This window comes from Meles meles, chromosome 20 (assembly GCF_922984935.1).
Source record: "Meles meles chromosome 20, mMelMel3.1 paternal haplotype, whole genome shotgun sequence".
Lineage (NCBI taxonomy): Eukaryota > Metazoa > Chordata > Mammalia > Carnivora > Mustelidae > Meles > Meles meles.
In genome coordinates, this window is record NC_060085.1 from 26,051,706 (window position 1) to 26,074,400 (window position 22,695).

A 22,695-nucleotide genomic window follows, 5' to 3' on the forward strand; every position below is an offset into this window, starting at 1 on the left:
GCAGAGGCTTAACCCACTGAGCCACCCAGGTGCCCTTTGAAGTTTTATTTTTTAAGTAGTCTCTTCACTCAATATGCGGCTTGAACTCACAACCCCAAGATTAAGAGTTGCATGCTCTAGGGGCGCCTGGGTGGCTCAGTGGTTTAAGCCGCTGCCTTCGGCTCGGGTCATGATCTCAGGGTCCTGGGATCGAGTCCCGCATCGGCTCTCTGCTCGGCAGGGAGCCTGCTTCCCTCTCGCTCTCTCTGCCTGCCTCTCTGCCTACTTGTATCTCTCTCTGTCAAATAAATAAAAAAAAAATCTTTAAAAAAAAAAAGAGTTGCATGCTCTACAGACCAAGCCGGTCAGGCATCCCTCCTTCTACTTTTATAAATATAAATAATAAAATTCTTAGTATTTTGGGAATACCAATATATAAATACAAAATTTCAATGTAAGAACATAATGAAGATATATGCACAAGAGCTTATGAAAGCAGAAAAGGGTCCAAATCTGTTTGGTTGAGAGTGAGCAGGACTGAGATACTCTCAGTGGGTAAGAGCCCACTCTCATATCAAAATTCCTGGGTCCAAATTCCAGTGCCTCATCTTTTTAGCTGTGTGACCTTGGGCACATCACTTAGGAAACTGTGCTCAGTTTCCTCTATAGCAAAATGGGGATAATTATATTATCTAATTGAGGATCAAGTGAGATAACTTGCAAAGCCCTTGGAATAGTGCCTGGTACATAGTAAACATTAAAATGTTTGCCATAATTTAGTACCATTACTAATGTTATTATGAAGGCTTTTCAGAAATGTTTTGAGGCAGAGATGTTTCAGGAAAAGCAATGTAACTTAAGGTCAATCAGGTGTAGGGATGTGTGTGTGTGTGTGTGTGTGTGTGTGTGTGTGTGTGTGTGTTGAGGGGGAGGTGGAGGGGGGAAGTTAATGTGATTCCCATATTTCTAGCTTAGGTGACCAGTTGGATAATGATGTCATTAACCCAGAAGAGAATATAGATGAAGGAGAGTTTATAACTTGCAAACTGTATTTCTAATCATATAAACAAATGAGCAGGTACATAGCAAACTGAATGACCTCAGAATTAAAATATGTATTTCAGAATGAGAAGGTAAATACTAACGACAATTGGCAGCATGAAATGTAAAGTGAGAAACATTCTAAAAATACAGGGGCCCCAAGGTGGTGCAGCCAGTTAAGCATCCAACTCTTGATTTTCGCTCAGTTTGCAAACTTGGGGTTGTGGGATTGATCTTGGGGTCCTGCACTCAGTGCGGATTCTGCTTGAGATTCCCTCTTCCTCTCCCTCTGCCCTTCCCCCAACTCATGCTTGTAAGCATTCTCTCTCTTTAAAATAAATAAATAAATCATTTAAAAAAATAAAATAAAAATACTTTAGGGGCTAACTTTATCTAGAATAATAAACATTATTATTGTATACCTCACATGCATAACTTAAATAAGTGAGGTCATTTTAGTACTAGAAGACTTCTGAAATAGTCTAACAACTCAGATATTAGTGGAATTGTCTTAAAATAAATACATATTTCTCATAGGTTATAACCAAATAAGGTAACCATCACAGTTACTTATGAATCCTTCCACATGGGTACTATCTGAGAATTCTCAGAGGTGTTTGGGTCCCCACTGAAGTAGAAAGTCTTTAGGGGACAGGGACAGAAAAGAGCAGAAATGATCCCTGGAATATTTTGAGTGCCTCAAAGTCTTATCCCTTACCCACAAACTCTTTCATGGCCATGACATCTATTTACTTAATAATCTCTCTTTAGAATTTGAAAAATTCTAAGGAAACCATACTTTAGTAATGTATTATGTCATTGGTCTGTTCATGATTTTAACTATTACCAGTTTTCATTTTCATTTTTAAATATTTTGTATTTAATTCTGAAGCAATCTCAAACCTACGGAGAAGTCATAAGTGCAGTGCAAACATTTTTCTCTCCAATCATTTGAAGTAGTTGCTGATATGATGCTTCATCACCCCTGCATACTTCTGTGTGTTTTTCCTGCAAGCAAGGACATTCTCCTACACACTTAACAAGAAGAGCATCTAAGTCAGGAAATTAACACTGACTTATCACTATCCTCTAACCATCAAACTCCATTCAGGTTTCACCATTGTCCCAAATAGTATACTTTACAGTAAAAGGATACAGTTCAGAATCACACATTGTCTTCAGTTGTGTCTCTCTAGTCTCATTCAATCAGCAACAAATGCTCAGTAGTTCCTTGATTTTTCATGACCTGGACACTTTTGAAGGTCACAGTTGGCTACTTTGTGGAACATCCTTCACTTAAGCTTTGTTTGATGTTTCTTTGTGATTAGATTCAGGCTAAGCATCTCTGGCAGGATGTCACAGAAATGATGCTTTTTTTTTTTTTTTTCATTATTTGCTATCAGATAGAACATGACTTTTTTCTGTCCCATGTGATGTTTAACTCTGAGCATTTAATTAAGATGCTCTTCCACAGTATGAATGTTCCTCAAAACTTTGAAAATAGAGCTACCCTACAACCCAGCAATTGCACTACTGGGTATTTACTCCAAGGGTACAAATGTAGTGATCCAAAGGGGCACCAGCACCCAATGTTTATAGCAGCAATGTCCACAATAGTCAAACTAGAGAAGGAGCCCAGATGTCCATCCACAGATGAATGGATAAAGAAGATGTAGTATATACAGTAAACACAATGGAATACTACTCAGCCATAAAAAAAATGAAATCTTGCCATTTGCAATGACATGGATGGAACTAGAGGGTATTATGCTAAGTGAAATAAGTCAGTCAGAGAAAGACAATTATCACATGATCTCACTGATATGAGGAATTTCAGAAAAAATAAAACAAGATGAAATCAGAGAGGGAGATAAATCATAAGAGACTCTTAATCATAGGAAACAAACTGAGGGATACCGGAGGGGAGAAAGGTAGGGCGATGGGGTAAATGGGTGATGGGCATTAAGGAGGGCATGTGATGTGATGAGCACTGGGTGTTACATAAGACTGATGAATCCCTGAACTCTACCTCTGAAACTAACAAGATACTGGATGTTAATTAACTGAATTTAAATTTAAAAGGCCAAAACACAAAAAAATAAGGTATGCATGTAATTCCAAACTAACACCAAAAAGTTCACTCTGATTTTCTCCCTTTCCATATTTGTCAACTCCCTTCTCTGACAGTAAGAAACCTGGTTTCCATTATCTTCAAGATATTTAATTATCTGGGCGCCTGGGTGGCTCAGTGGGTTAAAGCCTCTGCCTTCGGCTCAGGTCATGATCCCAGGGTCCTGGGATCAAGCCCCGCATCGGGCTCTCTGCTCAGCAAGGAGCCTGCTTCCTCCTCTCTCTCTCTGCCTACTTGTAATTTCTGTCTTTCAAATAAATGAATAAAATCTTTAAAAAAAAAAAGATATTTAATTATCTGATGTATCCCCCTATGTAACCAAACTTGCATTGTTACCTCCCTCTCTCTGAAGGGATGCCCTACTCCCTCTGAGGGAGGGAGCTCTGACATCTCATGCCAGGCTGCCCTCCTACATAGAAACCTTCCTTACTCCTCCAGAGCACCCATAATCTGTCCTAGGTACTTCCTCATGCACAGAGCCCTTCTCTCCCTGCTTGGGTTCTGACCTCTGTGCACCCCCCCCACACTTAACCACTCTCTGTGTGGGGGCTTTCTTCACCCCACTCAGGCTCTGAGACTCTGCACTACGCTGCCCTTCTTCCTGGATATTCTCCTCACTCCTTGCTTTCTGAAATCCTGCACCGGGTTCCCAAGCTGTATAAAAGCCTTCTTCTTTATACCTGGACTCCAAAACTGCGCTCTCATGCAGATGCCCTCCTCACCCCATGTTTGTTCCCAGCTGCCTCTCCACCAAAATAGCCTCTTTATCCCTCCTGTGCTCCCACACCCACCTATACAGATTTACTCCCTACTTTGTACAGGCTCCAGATACCCCCATGAGGGTGCTCCTTTGTGGGGATGCCCTCCTTATCCTGGTTGGACTCCAACACCCTGTTCTGGGTCCCTGTACCTCACCCACCCTGACCAGACTTTATTTGGCCCCACCTAATGGCTTGAGAACTGAATTATTCAGGAAGGGAAGAGGAAAAAAATCATACATTTGTTTTTATATGAAATCACTGTCTTCTGTTATTAAGACATTGCTTTTGACATTGTACACAGAATGTGATTTAGCTAAATCACTGATGTAATTTTTCTTTTAAATCACTAAATCTCAAAAAACATGGAGTTTGCTTAGGACAATGTTAATTTGTCCATGATTGATGGTATATCACTAATTCATTCACCTTCCCCAACATTTGTTTCAAATGTGGTTTGTTTCAAATCACAACCTCTATAAAGGTGTTCTTATCCAAAGTCAGGGTAAAAGTCAAAATCCTCACATAGGCCACAAGGCTTTATGTGATCTGGCCTCCTCTTCCTCCCTCCTCCCCTTCAACCCTCTCCCCAGATTGTTCCTTTCCTGCCATCCTGATCTCTATGAAATTCTTTTTTCCAATTTTATTAAGTTGTCATACAACGTTATATTCATTTCAGGTACACAACATAGTTATTTGACAATTGTATACATTATACAGTGTTCATCACAAAAAGTATAGTTACCATCTCTCACCATACAAGGTAATTACAGTATTATTGACTATATTCCCTATGCTATACTTTCCATCTCTGTAACTTCTTTATTTTAGAAATGGAAGTTTGCATGTCTTAATCCCATTCACCCATTTCTCCCATCTCCTAACCCCTCTCCCTTCTGGCAACTTCCAGTTTATTCTCTGTATTTATGAGTCTATTTCTGGGTTTTGGCTTTTTTGCTTGTTTGTTCATTTTTTTTTTAAGATTCTCTATATAAATGAATCATGAAATCATATGGTAATGGTCTTTCTCTGAGTTATTTCTCTTAGCATTACACCTTCTCAGTCCATCTATGTCGTCACAAATGACAAGATCTTACTCTCTTTTATGACTTACTCTTTTTATCCATTGTGTATGTATATATATATACACACACCACATCTTCTTTATCCATTCATCTGTCACTGAACACTTAGGTTGCTTCCATATCTTGGCCACTATAGATAACACTGCAGTGAACATAGGGGTGCATGTATCTTTTTGAATTGGTGTTTTATTTTCTTTGATAGCTTTAGATATCTTAGATATCTATCGTAGGTATCTTTCTTAGATACCCAGTAGTGTGATTACTGGATCATATGGTATTTCTGATTTAAAATTTTTGAGGAGGGCGCCTGGGTGGCTCAGTGGTTTAAGCCGCTGCCTTCGGCTCAGGTCATGATCTCGGGGTCCTGGGATCGAGTCCCGCATCGGGCTCTCTGCTCAGAGGGGAGCCTGCTTCCCTCTCACTCTCTCTGCCTGCTTCTCTGCCTCTTGTGATCTCTCTCTGTCAAATAAGTAAAAATAAACAAAATCTTTAAAAAAAATAAAAATAAAATTTTTGAGGAAACTCCATTCTGTTTTGTGTAGTCATTGTACCAGTTTACATTCCCACCAGCAATGTAAGAGAGCTCCCTTTTCTCTACAGCCTCACCAACACTTGCTATTTCTTTCCTTTTTGATACTAGTCATCTGACAGGTGTAAGGTGATATCTCTTTGCAGTTTTGATTTGCATTTCCCTGATGATTAGTGATGCTGATCATCTCTTTATGTATCTGTTGGCCATCTGCATGTCTTCTACCCCAAAGTAAAAAGCTTTGCACAGCAAAGGAAACCATCAACAAAACAAAAATGCAACCTCAGAATGGGAGAAGTTAAGCACAAATGATTTCCCTGTTAAGGGGGTGATATCCAAAACATATAAAGAACTTATACAACACAACACCCAAAAAACCCAAAAAGTCCAATTAAAAAATAGGCAGGGGATTATGAACCCAAATAGACACTTTTCCAAAGAAGGCATACAGATGGCCAACAGACACATGAAAAGACGCTTTATGCAATTCTTAAAACAGTCTGGGCCACTCCTGTCTTAGGGTGTAAAACCTCTGCCCTGGTTGTTCGTCTTCCTGGAACACTTTATCCCCAGATATCCCCATCACTCACTCCAGTGATTCCTTCAACTTTTTGTTCAGATCTCTCCTTCTCAATGAAGCCCACTCTGATGAGCCTGTTTAAAATTGGAACTGCCTCCAACCTTATTTTCCCTGTCTTATTTTTCCCAGCACTTACCACTTTCTAATACACTGTGCTCCTAATACCACTTATTATGTTTGTTTTCTATTGTCTGCCTTTCTTCCCACCCTCCCCACTAAACCGTAGCTCCACAAGGGCGAGGATCTTTACTGTTTTGTTCATAACCTAATAAATATTTGTTGAAGACAGCCATTTCCTAAAGTATTTGAATTAAAACTAAATTCAGAGCACCACCTAGTGTTTCTTGGAAGGAGGTGCTTGCTACTTAACCCTGAGACTCTTCTACAGTAGCGGAGTGATAAACAGTACTGTTTTAATCAATTCTCATTTACTCTATTTTTTACTGTCCTCTGTGGTTCTGTGAAAATTAAAATTTTTAATGATTAAACAGTCATGGAACACATTGACTTCTTTCAGAGAAGCCTTAGGGCATCTCTCCTTCCCCACTTTCAAAAAAAAAACAACCCAAGATATAAAAACAGGGGAATAACCTTGCTTTGAAATGGTTCCCTTTCACCATCCTCAACTCTTTTCCTAAATGTTTACGTGACTCTTTAAATTTTCTAAAATACAAACTTAATTGGGCAAGAGAAATGTTTATTCTCTATTTAGAAAAAGATTTCATTTACTTATTTATTATTATTATTATTTTATTTTTAGAGAGGAGGAAGGGGCAGAGAAAGAGGAAAAGAGAATTTTTTTTTAAGATTTTATTTATTTATTTGACAGAGAGAAATCACAAGCAGATAGAGAGGCAGGCAGAGAGAGAGAGAGAGGGAAGCAGGCTCCCTGCTGAGCAGAGAGCCGGATGCAGGACTAGATCCCAGGACCCCGAGATCATGACTGGAGCCAAAGGCAGCAGCTTAACACACTGAGCCACCCAGGCACCCCAGGAAAAGAGATTCTTAAGCAGGCTCAATGCCCAGGACCAAGCCCCTTGTGAGGCTTGATCTCACAACCCTGAGATCATGGCCTGATCTGAAATTAAGAGTTGGACGCTTAGCAGACTGAGCCACCCGAGCATCCCAAGATTTTATTTTTAAGTGATCTCTACACCCAACGTGGGGCTTGAACTCACAACTCTGAGATCAAAAATCACATGCTCTACCAACAGAGCCAGCCAGGTGCCCCTAGCTATTCTCCTTTTTGGACAGAGATTTTCAACACGTGCTTTGAAGATTATCTTTGAACTCATCTGGGGAAATTCCCAGCCCCACTTCTGACCTACTGCATTAGAATCTCCCAGCTGGGCTCAAGAATTTATATCCTAAGAACCTCCCCAAGATAAATTTTGCATGTACATGAGTTAGGTAACCACTAACGTATGGGGATAATTTTGAACTGTAAAGCACCAGCATCCTTGAGGTTGTTGGGTTCTTTCCTATTATAGACCACAGACCAGAACTTCAAGGAATATCATGTAAAAACCTAATTATGAGAAGATAAAATATAATTTTAGGAGGCTAATAATTAACAAATCCATTTACAAGATTATATGTCCTTTTGTTGTAAATTATATGGAAACATCTCAATGAATTATATGTGTGAAACATCTCAAAGAATTCTTTAGTGGGTGTTGTTTAATCCTGCCTTGCCTTCCATAAAATTATCCAGCTGGCCAAAGTTTTTACCATCCTACCACAGGAGTCTCCAGTAACCCTCAAGGCATTTTCTGAACAAGCCTCGTTTCCTGTATAAAAAGAACTGAGTTTGGTCAACTGTACAAAATTTAGTCTGATTAAAGGGGTTACCAAAGGAGACTGTGAGTTCTGTAGTTTTAGAAATGTTTTAAAATAGTAAATACAATTATCTTTTTGAATGAGAGTATACAATAGCCTAAAGGCAGAGGATCCAAAAAGAAGTCCTGGTAAGATTCTTTCTAGTTTTGTAATTTGACTAAATTGCTTCTCCACACAATTGAAAGTCAACTTGTTTGTGTTTGTTTCATTTTTTAAAAGCCCCTCCCACATCTATTTCATTTTTTCTGATTGGCTAAACCTGGCAAGAATTTCTTGCCACTCCCTCATAACTGCTTGAGAATCCTTTACAAAAATACAGTTTAGATGTGCAGAAATAAAAAAAAAAGGAAACCACTTAACTTGATGATAATATGCCACCCAGATAACTCAGATACCTAACAGAATTTTTCATTGAATTGTTTGGTTTGGCCAAGTGAACTGGCCAAACCCCTTCAGTTACAACACACAATTACTCTTCTTTCTTACACTTGTTTTTACTTGTCACTAACTCTTGATTCTTATCAGTTGCTACAATCTTTCTTCTCCTTCATTTACAAGCTAAATCATAGCTTATAAGAAGTCCATTTGCTTTGAAAAATCTTTCTTCTTTAGAGCCAGGTTGCATGTCACTGTCCTGACAGAGCAGAAAACAAATACCAAAGCGAAGAGTTGGGTTATTGGAATCTGTAAGATGCTGAGTACTTTGAAGAGGCTGGAAACCAGTAACTCTAAGAACTGATTACAAACCACCTTTCCAAAATTAAAAATCTCTTCTAGAAGGGTTTGTGGTTAACAAACAATTTAAGGAGAGAACACTTATTTAAAGCTTATTACACTAAGAATAATTCTGGGAAATGATACTGCAATCTATTTCGTAAAACTATTTTTTTTTCAAGATTTTATTTATTTATTTGACAGAGACACAGCAAGAGAGTGAACACAAGTGAGATAAGGAGAAGCAGGCTTCCGGCCAAGCAGGGAGCCCAATGCAGGGCTTGATCCCAGGACCCTGGGGTCATGACCTGAGCTGAAGGCTCAGGCTGAGCCACCCAGGTGCCCCTATTTGGTAAAACTTTTATTTTTATTTTATTTTTATTTTTTATTTTTTTAAAGATTTTATTTATTTGACAGACAGATCACAAGTAGGCAGAGAGGCAGGCAGAGAGAGAGAGGAGGAAGCAGGCTGTCCGCAGAGCAGACAGCCCGATGCGGGGCTCGATCCCAGGACTCTGGGATCATGACCTGAGCCGAAGGCAGAGGCTTTAACCCACTGAGCCACCCAGGCGCCCCTGGTAAAACTTTTAAAACCAGATTTTATCTTTCCTTCAAGAGGTCATGGGAAAATCTACCATTTTAGTCTGAAATATGTAACTTCTGTTCCTGTTCCCATATTTGGGTTTGTTCTACTGTATCTGGATTTATTCCAGTGTATCTGTGGAACCAGGCAACTAGTAATCTTAACTCAGCATTTCTTGTATTTCTTGAATGAAAATAGAATGGATTGACTGGATTAGTGGCCAGAGTTTTATTTTAACGATTTTTAAAAAAGATTTTATTTATTTATTTGACAGACAGAGATGACAAGTAGGCAGAGAGAGAGAGAGAGAAAGAGGTGGAAGCAGGAACCCCGCTGAGCAGAGAGCCCAGAGCTGGGCTCAAACCCAAGACCCTGGGATCATGACCTGAGCTGAAGGCAGAGGCTTAACCCACTGAGCCACCCAGGTGTCCCTGATTTTGTTTTTTAAGTGATGTCTACACCCAATGTGGGCCTTGAACCCACAACTCCAAGATTGAGAGTCCCATGCTTTACCAACAGAGCCAGCCAGGTGCTCCAAATGGCTAGAATTTCACGAGACACTTATGATTTTGCTTTTTTTTTTTTTTTTTTTTGGTATACTGATGAAAACTTCTTATAGCTCTACAGAGAAATAAATGAGGCAGTATGAGGTTGGGGAAGAAGGACAAAGAACCAGGAGTTCCAATCCAGACCAGGTTCTGGAATTAGGACTTCACTATTATCTACTGTAAAATTAGAAGCTGAAGAAGCTATTTAAAACTTCTTCCAAAACTTTTTGACCTAACATAAATGCTATCAGTTACCGACATAATTAACCAGTGTATCCAGATCTTTAAAAAATGTTGTCATTTGCGATTTAAAAGAAAATCGGGAGTCTGAATTGAGGAACGAGCCCTTCAAGGCCAGGTTAAGAATTGATGAATTGACAACAAATCGCATGTTTTTAACTGAACATACTGATACCCAAGTGCCCGGAAAAATAATTTCGAGTTTATTGTCCGTGAATCTACTGGTAGACCCTATTAAAGACACAACTTGGGATTTCACAAACATCTGAGGTAGCCAGCACCATTTTGCTGGAGGGTTGGGGGTGGGGAGTAGACGGGACGCTCCGCGCAGGGACGCGAACGTTGTAATTTAAGCAACTAAGAAAGGCCCCCGGCAGTAGGGCCTCTTCCGCGGTCTGATGAAAAATGCTGCGGGAGAAGGAAAGCCGCCCCACACTCCTACTGTGGTCCTCCTCAAACGAGGCTCTCGTTCCCGGAAACGTTCGCTGTCGGAGGTGGGAGGGTAGACGGTCCCCTACAATTTACATCAAAACGCGCGGGCAGGGTATAAGGTCCTTGCAAGAAAGCACCGTAGCCTCCAAGGCCGCCCGCCGCTCACCGTACAGCCCAGCGCGGCCGAGGAACCTCTCGGTCGACCCCGCCGCGCAGACGGGCGTCGCCGCGAGCCAATGCACGTTCCGGGAGGCGGGGCAGAGCGGCCGAGGGGGCGGGATTTCCCGCGCGGCCGCACGGCGCCCGGCGAGAGCTGCGCGGGCGGCGACAGCGGCCGCGCCTGTAAGAGAGGGCGGGTCGGGGTCAGCTGCTGCAGGCGAACGGGCGGGTGCGGGGAGCTGTGGGCGGCTGCCGTGTCTCCTGCCGCCGCCCTCCCTCCGCCACGATGCCGGGAATCGACAAGCTGCCCATCGAGGAGACGCTGGAGGACAGCCCGCAGGTGAGGCGCGGGCGGCGGCGCGAGGCGAGGGAAGGAGCAGGGCGGGCGGACCCCAGGCCTGGCGCCGCTGCCGCCGCAGGTGCCCGCCCCGGCCCAGGTGGGCTCCGCGTCGCCCAGGGTCCCCGCCCGTCGCGGGCCGCGCCCCGAGCCGCCGCGGCCCGCCCGGCAACCCGAGGCCCGCGTGGGCCTGTGCGGCTGGGCCGAGAGGCACGCGCGGGGTCTGGGACGCCGGCGGGCGGCGACCGAGCCTCTGCCGCCTTCGCTCGTGGGCCTGGCGGTCACGTACGTTTTGGGGCTCCCTTGTATTTGAGGAAAGGTGCGTTTTTATCTCCGTCCTGTAAGGTCATAAATGCCAGTCCTGGGGTTTCCTCCCCGAAGGTCTCTTCGGAGGAAGGACAGAAGGAGGAAAACAAAAACAAACAACCGTAGACTTATTCCATGATTTCTGAGCAACCTAGGGAAGGAAATGGATAGTTTTTCTTCGGGAGATGCTGGAAGGCTGCTGGTTTGCCCGCGTGGAGAGTCACCGGCGAAGCCCTTCACGTGGTTCGGAGGCTCCCCGCGGACTGTGTCCAGTGCGTGGCCGCGACTGTATCCGCTGTCACTCGAGCTGTGCACGGCTTGTGATGGACGGCGCCTTCGCGGCTCCAAGACTGCTGCGCGGAATGATGCAGACTTGGCCCTAATAAACTCATCAGAATAAAAGCCCGTGTTTCCGTGCTTTGGGGGATAATGCCGCTGTGGCTGCTCTCGCCTCAGGCAGTCTAGGGAAATGTAACAGTTTGTTACGTGTTCATTGTTGAAGAATGAAATGAGTTTTGTTAGAAACATGTAGGTAGGCGCGGTAAGTTGGGTTGAGGAACACCATCCCCAAGCGCCTTTTTCACACAACAATTTAAGCGATTTAAGGCCACTAGGTTGCTGGCTGGCAAACTCTGAAATGCTGTTTATTCAGAACTGCAATTGCACATGTTTCATGCGTGTCTTGATAGTTTAATATGGCCCCAAAAGATGAGGAAGAAGGGGCTGGATCCCCCTGGCCTGTGTGACGTGTGTCATAACTTTGTGCCAGTTTTAATTGCCAAGTGGAAGTCAGGCTCTGATTGTGGACTTGATTTCTCCCCCCACCCAGGGGGAGAGTTATCTTCACAAGCCAGTTTTTTGCTGTAATGTTCTCTTATCAGCCTAAACTGACACAGAATAAACCCCACATCTTGGTTTATCTTGACTGCCAGTATAGCTAGTTCAAGTTCTTAATGATTTCTGCAGTGTAAAGTTAGAAGCTATATTTGTTTCAGATGTTTTGTAAAAAATTTTTTGGCATGTATTGGTCAGGTGCACTTTGTCACTTTACTGCTATTACATAAGACTCAGCAGGTTGCCTTACCTTTCTTACCTGGCCTGGTTTTTATAGCCCATAAAGATTATACACAGTCCAGAATGGATAGCACGGTGCCCTTGCCATGACTTGTGTGGAGGATATGATCTGACTCATCAGACTAATTTCTTGTACTTTTCACACAGTGAGTTTACAACTTGAGCATTCATTGTTTTTTTACAAGTACATGCTATATTGGTTTCAGTTTTATAGTAATTTTTAATGAAAATAGCCACCTTGATATTCTTTCAATTTCTGTAAGTAATCATTTGAACTAGGTATTATTTACTTGGAAAAATTAGTTGGGACAAATGAGATTTAGAAAGGGAAGATGCTTGGAAGTAATACATAGGGAGAACTTGTGGTAGGATGAAAAGCCCTGGATTCCGAGGTTCAGGATGGAGTTTGAGTCTTCACTACCACTTCACTTTAAGGAAAGTCTGTCAACTTCTCTGAATCTCAGCTTTTATAGTGAGTGTTTTTATTTTTGTACCTAATTATAAAAATCATAGGTACGTGCTTTAGAAAAATTGGAAGGTATAGAAACACAGTTCCCTGTCCTGCACCCAGCAGCAAACCCTGTTTAAACAATTTTTCCTTGTTTTCTTTTATATATTTTAATGTATTTAAAGTTCTGTTGTGCATAACAATTTTTATTCGGCTTTAACTTAACATTGTAATGTAAATATGTTCACATATTATTAAATTCTGAGTAAAAAAATTTGAAAGTTGCATGTTAAGTGACTTAACAGTTGTCCTACTGTTGGACTTCAAGAGTTTTCCACAAGTTTTGTCTTATATGTAGGACTGAGGTTAATGCTTTGAGGCATAAATTTTTGTTATATGGACTGTTTATCTAGGATAGAGTCCAAGAAGTCAAATAACAAAAAGAATGTAGATAGGTTTCTATTTAGATCATTTGATCCTAGTCAAAAGTGTCCTGTCAGTTGCTATGTAAAGAAGTTAGAACCTGGAGTCATAGAAGAGTATCCTAAATCGCAGTTACCCATTTTTAGTTTTGATTTATAGTAAGTGTTAAAATAGAGGGCTATTTGCAAGTTCAAATTTAGTTGATTGGATATAAACATCTTTAGAATTTAATCTCCCATTCTGCAAAAGATCATATTTATTGAGACAGGAAATCTTTAAGGCTACACTAGATGTCTTGTCCATAGTTATATATCGTTTTGAAAATCTGGAGCAAAATGAAACTTGCTGGTTAATAACAGATATGATCTTTTAAAAATGATTGATTTTATGTATAGATAAATATCAGTGATTCATCAATGCTAGAACTAGGAAGATAAAACTCTAGTCCCAATTGAGAACTTCTTTCTTTGACATAATATGGAATACATTCACAGATTATGAGAACTACTTTTTTTTTCCTTTTTCCACATCTTGACATGTCTGATACTGAGATAGATGCCCCCCTACAGCTGACAATTTATTTGTAATTGGTTGCAAATGTGCACACATGATTGTTTCTCCTAGTGGCATGACTGGTCAAATGCGGCCTTTCAGCATTCAGCAACTTAATTTAACAGCCACTTGAAGGACCATCAGTCCTGTTGTCTGAAAATATTCCTTTGACTCCTGCGATGAAACCAAGTGCCACCATCAAAATTTGCTGAATGGGTATCAGTGGTTTGGAAGAAAATACTGGGGACAAAAGTGGAACACTTCTAAGAAATATTTATCACCCCCATGGCACAGAATAATATTGGTTGAGAAAACATGGATATTGATTCTTACATCAAGAAGTGACTCACAAGAATTGAACTCTGAAGAAATGTTAGGATAATATTAAATTTATGCTGTTTGTGTTTTCCTTTTATGTTCATAGGAGTTGTATATCAAATTCTGTCTAAGGGTCCATTTCCACAAATATAAAGTCGAAGTTGAAAGACCTAAAAAAACCTCAAATGACAGCTTAATTGCTGGCATTATTTTGTTTAAGTAGTATTTAAAAATGGTGCAGAGCCTTGGTGGCTCAGTCGGTTAAGCATCTGGTTAAGCATCTGACTCTTGGTTTTGACTCAGGTCACATGATCTCATGGGTTGTGGGATCCAGCTCTGTATCAGGCTCCATGCTCAGTGAGGAGTCTCCTTGAAGATTCTTTCCCTTTGCCCCTCCTCTCTGGTGTTTGTGCGCATGTGCGCTCTCTCTCTCAAATCTTTTTTAAAAAAATGGCACAGCTCACAGTGGATGTCATTATAGATTCAATGAAATGGTACCGTATTGAGGTACTTTTATAAAGTGCTAACTGGATATTATTAGTTTTATTTTTTTTTTTAAAGATTTATTTTTTGACAGAGATCACAAACAAGTAGGCAGAGAGGCAGGCAGAGAGAGAGGAGGAAGCAGGCTCCCTGCCGAGCAGAGAGCCGAATGTGGGACTCGATCCCAGGACCCTGAGATCATGACCTGAGCTGAAGGCAGAGGCTTAACCCACTGAGCCACCCAGGCACCCTGGATATTATTAGTTTTAAATAGGGAACCTGTTTTAACAGTGTTTAGGGCTAAGGAGATCTTTTTAACGTAAATCCACTGCAGGTTTTTGCATAAATGTGTAATTCTTTGAACTAGAATAATAATTTTGGGGAAACAAAAAAATGAAATGGCAGATTTTTCTTAAGAATGGCGCTAATCAAGATTTCTTGATGTTTTCTTTTTTACATCTTAAAATAGCACTGTGGGGAATAGGAGGGGGCATAGAGCTAAAGAGTGAATTTCTGTCATATCTAAATCTCTGGGGCTTAGGAAAGAGGACTGACAACATGGATTTCATATGTGGACATAATGATTTTGTGCCCTCCTTTTTTTTTTTTTTTTTAAACCATATTGATTTAGCTTCCTTTTCCGAAAATAGGAAGCTTAAAAACGACCTTCTAAGAATGAATTATTTGTAGAATAAAAATACAGGGTCATCTTTTAGATTTTAAATTGCAGTTATCTCAATAGTTGTTGGTATTTTCTTTCTTTATCTTTGGGATATGAAAAAGTGAGTATGCTTGCCTTGATATGCTGAGTTTCCTTATCTCTGACCCTTTTTATTGACAGTCTGTAACATTTAGTACTGACACATTTTCCCCCTTAAAATGAAGGGGAAATGCTTACTGCATTCAAAGAAAAAAAGTTTAACTTGGGGCACCTGGGTGGGTCAGTGGATTAAGCCTCTGCCTTCGGCTCAGGTCATGATCTCAGGGTCCTGGGATTGAGCCCCACTTCGGGATCCCTGCTCAGCGAGGAGCCTGCTTCCCCCTCTATCTCTGCTTGCTGCTCTGCCTATTTGTGATCTCTCTTTCTCTGTCAATAAGTAAATAAAATCTTAAAAAAAAAGCTTAACAATATAGATAAGTATAAAGAAGAAGAAAAAAAGAACCTCAAATTCTATACTCAAAATCCAAGTTAGTGTTTACTAGGCCATGTTGGGAATGGGTACTATGTTGTTATTTTGGATTAGGACGGGGAGGGGTTTGGCATTACAAGAGACCACGGAAAAAGAAATCATACTGAGTTATCCTGAAATAAGACTTCTAAAATATTTATACGTGGAATACTGTTAATTTAGCCTTGTATATTTTTGTTGATCTTAGTTTAATTACAGACTTTTTAATTCATGAAAATATACCTTTGTTGTTCTTTTAAAGTTTATGTGATGGGGGTGCTGAGTGGTTCAGTCAGTTAAGCGTTCAACTCCTGATTTTGGTCAGGTCATGATCTCAGGGTTGTGGGATAGAACTGCACTGGGCGTGGAGCCTGCTTGAGATTCTCTCTCCCTCTGTTCCTGTCCTAAAAAAATAAATAAAAATAAATTTTGTGTGATGTAGTTGGAAAATCCCTCCATTTTAGTGAAGTGAAATTGAGAACAAAGAACCCCAGCATCTTGGCATTACTATCAAAAGAGAAAATAGGTTAAGACTCAGAATTCTTAGAGCCCTGATATCCAAGTATTTTTCCTTCCTTTAGAAAATAATTTTCTATATGATTTATATAATGGTTAATGTAAACTTACTGCTTTTATTTTATACAGACAAGGTCTTTACTGGGTGTATTTGAAGAAGATGCTACAGCTATTTCCAACTATATGAACCAGTTGTATCAAGCTATGCTGCGGATTTATGATGCACAGGTAAAGGCCTAACTGCTTTTTTAAAATGACTCTTGAAGCCCGTAAGAACAGACATAGGTAGTGGCCTGCCTTGTTTACTGGTGCCTAGCTCTATCCTGAGCTCATAGTAATATTTGTTGAGTGGATGCTTGAACTTTTTTTTTTTTTTTGACGCATGAACTTTTAAGTATTTTGTATTAAAGCTCACATTCCAATTACTAGTGTGTAGTTGGCAGTGCTACAGAAGAGATAAAGATTGAAGCATCTTTCCCTTTTTTCCCAGACATAGTAAGAACTTTCTTACTGAAACTTACTGATCATGATCTTTGCCTAAGATTTGACTGAAAACCCCATTTGGTCACCAGGGTTTTCCCTAATTGCGCTTTTAATCTTACGGAACATTTCTCCCTTTTTGAGTAAAGGATTGAAAGTAGTTAATGTTTAGTGAGAAGCAGACAATAAAAATTGGATGTAACTCTGGGTACTGGGAGATGAATTTAAGGAGATGACTAGATTGTTTTGTTGAGCAGGTTTAAGATTTGAAGCTGTGTTTATGTAACTTAATTATAAGCCTTAACAGCAACTGGGTTCTATGATAAGCTTTCTTAGGGATTAATTAGGTGTACAAGTTTTTTTTTCCCCCTTTCTCATTTTACCTTCTTTCTGGATTCACATTTTCATTATGTACTAAAAAGTTGCTCTAAGGGGCGCCCAGGTGGCTCAGTCAGTTAAGGGTCCAACTCTTAATTTTGGCTCAGCTTACGATGATCTCAGGGTTGTGAAGTCAAGCCCCCACATCAGGCTCTGTGCTCAGCTCCAAGTCTGCTTGGGAGTCTTTCTTTTCTTTTGCCCCTACTCCAAGTCATGTGCCTGTACACTTTCTCTCTCTGTAGGTAAAAATCTTTTAAAAAATGAATTAAAAAGTTGCTGGGATAGTTGTGATTTTTTTTCCTTGCGATTGGTCTCTCAAGATTTGACTCCTGACCCCAGAGATTACTGTGTAAAAGAAATGTTAATTTTGTCATTGTATTCATCACTAGAAAAAAAACTTGAGAGTAATCCCTTCATATTTCTGTGTTGCTGTATTGCATGACTAGGCTAACCATAGTTTGGTTGTATGTTGTTAAATGTATTGGTATAGTTTCAGTACGTAGAGAGAGGAATAATTTGTCATCAATGTAGACTCTCAAGATTTTGCTAAGATTATATACAGTTTACTTCTAACTTTAAAGCTTTAACAATTTTTTTTTTTTTTTAAAGATTTTATTTACTTATTTGACAGAGAGAGAGATCACAAGTAGGCAGAGAGGCAGGCAGAGAGAGAGGAGGAAGCAGGCTCCCTGCAGGGCAGAGAGCCCGATGCGGGGCTCGATCCCAGGACCCTGAGATCATGACCCGAGCCGAAGGCAGCGGCTTAATCCACTGAGCCACCCAGGCGCCCCAACAATTTTTTATTTTTAAAGATTTTATTTATTCATTTGACAGAGAGAGAGATCACAAATAGAGAGGTAGGCAGAGAGAGAGAGAGAGAGAAGCAGGCTCCCTGTGGAGCAGAGAGCCCGATGCGGGGCTCGATCCCAGGACCCTGAGATCATGACCTGACCCGAAGGCAGCGGCTTAATGCACTGAGCCACCCAGACGCCCCAAAAAGCTTTAACAATATTTAATGCTGAGTTTTTATTAGCTAAAAAAAAAGTACAACTAGAAGAACACTGCTGAGTTCCTTGATGGTATCTGTTTAATGGTTTGAGTTTCCCTTTAAAGTGCTTTAATGGTAGTTCCCTTTCCAGTGATTTAATGGGGGCTTTAGAGAACGCGTTATATAGCACTTATATTAAGTAAAAAACAAAAGTGCGTAGGTATCTTCAACTAAAGCTTTTTCTTAATCAGTAATATTGTGTTAATTTGAATGCTGATTCCCCCCACAGAATGAATTAAGTGCAGCAACACACCTGACTTCAAAACTTTTAAAAGAATATGAAAAACAGGTATTGTATGTGAATATTTTAAAAGCCTAATTGAAAATATGCAGTGATAAAGTATCTGTATAAATAGAATTTCTCATCAAGAATCCTAAGCTTTTTTGAATTCATAGAAAGTAATTTTGATATGCTGTTGAAATTCCATTCTAGCTCCTTTTAATTAATCTTAGGTAGAAGTTATTTAATTGACTTCTCTTCTTCTTTCAAATAAGGAAACTGAGGCTTACTCATTATATAGCTGGTTATTGGAAGAATTAGAACGAAACAAATCTTTGAACTCCTAGTGTGGTGTGCATTCCTATAATACTATGTTAATCAGTTGCTTAGCAAACATTTTAAGTAATGTTTACTAATTGTACAAATTACACTCTTTTATTAAGCGACGTTTTTATTTATTTATTTATTTATTTGTTTTATTTTTTTTTCCCATTTTATTTATTTTTTCAGCGTAACAGTATTCATTGTTTTTGCACAACACCCACTGCTGCATGCAAAACGTGCCCTCCCCATTACCCACCACCTATTCCCCCAACCTCCCACCCCTGACCCTTCAAAACCCTCAGGTTGTTTTCCAGAGTTCATAGTCTCTTATGGTTCGCCTCCCCTTCCAAATTTTTTTTTTTTTTAATAAACATATAATAGCTTATTTATTTATTTATTTTTAAAGATTTTATTTATTTATTTGACAGAGAGAGATCCCAAGTAGGCAGAGGCCGGCAGAGCAAGAGGGAGAAGCAGGCTCCCCACTGAGCAGAGAGCCTGATGTGGGGCTTGATCCCAGGACCCTGGATCATGACCTGAACTGAAGACGGAGGCTTAATCCACTGAGCCACCTAGGCGCCCCTTAAGTGACATTTTTAGAGCATATTCAAAATTTTGGAAATTTGTAAAAGTTTCAGTCGATCCTTAACATGGGTTTGAGGGGTGCCTGTGTGGCTCAGTTGGTTGAGAGAGTGCCTTTGGCTGGGATCATGATCCTGGAGTCCTAGGATCTAATTACGCATCAGGCTCCCTTCTCGGTCTGAGTGTTCTTTTCCCTCTGAGCCCCCCTTTATCGTGCTCACTCTCTCTCTCATTCTCTCCCTCTCAAATTAATGAATAAAATCTTAAAAAAAACAACAACATGGGTTTGAACTGCATGGGTCCACTTATTCATGGGTGGTTTTTTTTGGATACAGTACAGTAAATACATTTTTTCTTCCTATGATTTTCCTAACACTTTTCTCTAAAAGATTATGAAAATACAGTACATAATACATGTAATGTATAAAATATGTGTTAACTGTTTACTGATAAGGCTCCTGTCAACAGTCGACTGTTAGTTAAATTTGGGGAAAGTTAAAAGTTGTATGTGCAGGTCAGCACTTCTAACTCCTATGTGTTTTGAGGGTCAGCTATTTTTAAAAATGTAAATTACACCCCGATATGAAGAATTGGAGAGGCTACGTGGGGTTTTCGGGGGTAGGGAAGGAAAAAATGAAACAAGATGGGATCTGGAGGGAGACAAACTATAAGAGACTCTTAATCTCACAAAACAAACTGAGGGTTGCTGGGGGAGGTGGTAGGGAGAGGGTGGTTGGCTTATGGACACTGGGGAGGGTATGTGCTATGGTGAGTGCTGTGAAGTGTGTAAACCTGGTGATTCACAGACCTGTACCCCTGGGGCTAATAATACATTATATGTTAATAAAAAACAAAAAATTATTTAAAAAATTTAAAAATGTAAATTATAGCATCATTCACAGAAGACCTATAGCACTGGACCATTACCTCATCTCTTTCTCTTTTTTTAGCGTTTTCCTTTGGGAGGTGATGATGAAGTTATGAGCTCTACTTTGCAACAGTTTTCAAAAGTTATAGATGAGGTAAGTACTTATTTTGCTTGAGTAAGTGGTCTTATTAAATTATTCAAGTTTAGCTTTTATTGGGAACTTGTATTATTATGATTATATGAGCAAATCTCTGTAATTAAAGAAGGACCTTATTGGGGCTCTGTTGGTTGAGCAACTGCCTTCAGCTCAGGTCATGATCCTGGGGTCCCGGGATTGAGTTCCGTATCAGGCTCCGTGCTCGGCACGGAGTCTGCTTCTCCCTCTGGCCCTCCCCCTTCTCATGCTGTCTCTCTCTCTTTCTCAAATAAATAAATAAAATCTTAAAAAAAAGAAGAAGGACCTTATTTCCATAGTAGTATTGGTCTCATATCTTAGTGGATGTCTCATAAAAATAGTACTTTGTTTGATTAAAACAAATTGTTTTTGGGGATGAGCCTAGAGATGTGCTCTCTCTCCTCTTACTCTGCGTCATTCAACCTTTCATCTTTTATCTGGTGTAGGCAGGGAGGTAAGAGTTCAACTACGAGGGACGCCTGGGTGGCTCAGTGGGTTAAGCATCTGTCTACCTTCAGCTCAGGTCATGAACTCCCATGTTGGGCTCCTTGCTCAGCTGGAAGCCTGCATCTTCCTCTACTTCTGCCTGCCTATTCTCTCTCTCTGACAAACAAATAAATAAAATCTTAAAAAGCAGGGGGGGGGGGGCGTCTGGGTGGCTCAGTGGGTTAAGCCTCTGCCTCAGCTTAGGTCATGATCTCAGGGTCCTGGGATCAAGCTCCGCATCAGGCCCTCTGCTTGGCGGGGAGCCTACTTTCCCCTTTCTCTCTGCCTGCCTCTGCCTACTTGTTATCTCTCTCTCTCTCTCTCTCTGCCCCCCCCCCCCCAAAAGTTAGACTACAAGATATAGAGGCATCTGGGTGGCTCAGTGGGTTAAGCCTTTGCCTTCGACTCAGGTCATGATCTCAGGGTTAAGATCGAGCCCCACATCGGGCTCTCTGCTCAGCAGGGAGCCTGCTTCCATCTCTCTCTCTGCCTGCCTCTCTGCCTCCTTGTAATCTCTGTCTGTTAAATAATAAATAAAATCTTAAAAAAAAAAAAAGCTATGAGATATAGCTAAGTTCTGGTTTTGTTTTGTTTTTTTACTTTATTAAAATATTGAGTTTATTTCACATGTATATTTTTGTCTCCCCACCATTTCCATTTGTCTGACCACCACTACTACTATGTCCTATCATAACATTCCATACATACTTAAAACCAAGCAAAGGGTGGAGTTCCATCTTTAAAAACTAAACAGGCATTTTGGACAACACATTCTTGGCAATGGAACCTGGACAACATTTATCAGACACGGTAGGGAAAGTTCTCACTCTGCATTATAAAAAGGACAGCCAGATATCAACTGTTATAGAAACGAAATAAGACGGAATATTTTAACAAACTGTTTAAACTATTTTCTTAAAGAGACTTCCTCCTCTGCCAGAGATCTTGAATAGCCTCTTGGTCAGTCATCCGGAAGCAATTTTTCACATAATTGATGAACTTGGCTTCCACTTTGGGAAGAGAATCACCTTTTTCTATACTTGCTTGCATTTTTGCTTTAATGTCTTCCACAGAACTAGGTCCTTTCGGTGTCTTGGGAGTCTTTTCCTGTTTTTTGAAAGATTCTTGACCTTTTGTTCTTGGGTGTTGATGGTTTTGAGTCTTTTCCATTCTGGTTCGATTTCTGTGCATTTTTGGCTGGAGTATCTCGTATAGATTTCTTTACTGGAGCCTTTTCTTCAGCTTCCTCATCATCAAAATCATCATCATCATCATCATCATCATCATCATCTTCATCAGCAGCAAGTTTTACTTTTTTCTGAGGAACCTTGCTACCACTTCCAGGGGCAGAACGCTTCCCAGATATACTAAGGAGTTTCACATCCTCTTCCTCTTCATCTTCTGACTCTGCATCTTCCTCCACAGCTACTAAGTGCTGTCCACTAATATGCACAGGCCCTGAACCACATTTCAACCGTAAGACCACAGGTGGTGTTATTTCAAAGCCCCCAAGGGAAACCGTTGGCTGTACAGACATTTTCAAAGTTGCCAGTGTGACTTTAATTGGACTGCCTTCATAATTCATTGCCTCTGCTTCAACAATGTGCAATTCATCCTTTGCACCAGCTCCTAAACTGACCATTCTTAAAGATAGCTGGTGCTCATTTTCATCATTATCCACCTTAAAGTGATAATCCTTGTCAGACTTCAGTTCACAACCGAAAAGATAGTTCTGGGGCCTCAGGGGGTTCATATCCATCAAATCTTCTTTTTTTTTTTTTTTTAAAGATTTTATTTATTTATTTGACAGAGAGATCACAAGTAGGCAGAGAGGCAGGCAGAGAGAGAGGAGGAAGCAGGCTCCCCGCAGAGCAGAGAGCCCGACGCGGG

At 40.6% G+C, this 22,695-nt stretch overlaps 2 protein-coding genes across 3 annotated transcripts in view; one reads left to right on the plus strand and one right to left on the minus strand.

Moving 5' to 3' along the window:
• Window positions 1-10,741: 10,741 nt before the first annotated feature.
• Window positions 10,742-22,695, plus strand: part of APPL1 (adaptor protein, phosphotyrosine interacting with PH domain and leucine zipper 1) — a 41,221-nt gene continuing 29,267 nt past the window's right edge. Inside the window, exons 1-4 of one of the 2 annotated variants that reach the window (XM_045990855.1) lie at window positions 10,743-10,958; window positions 16,374-16,472; window positions 18,380-18,439; window positions 20,227-20,298. In XM_045990855.1, coding sequence (XP_045846811.1) covers window positions 10,905-10,958; window positions 16,374-16,472; window positions 18,380-18,439; window positions 20,227-20,298 — 285 coding nt within the window. In that variant the 5' untranslated portion in view covers window positions 10,743-10,904. Of the gene's footprint in view, window positions 10,959-16,373; window positions 16,473-18,379; window positions 18,440-20,226; window positions 20,299-22,695 lie in introns of both variants that reach the window. The other variant, XM_045990856.1, reaches the window with a different exon arrangement.
• Window positions 21,405-22,564, minus strand: LOC123932541 (nucleophosmin-like). The gene is given in 2 exon segments (XM_045990858.1): window positions 21,405-21,949; window positions 21,951-22,564. Coding segments are annotated over 2 exon segments (843 nt in total). The 3' UTR covers window positions 21,405-21,720.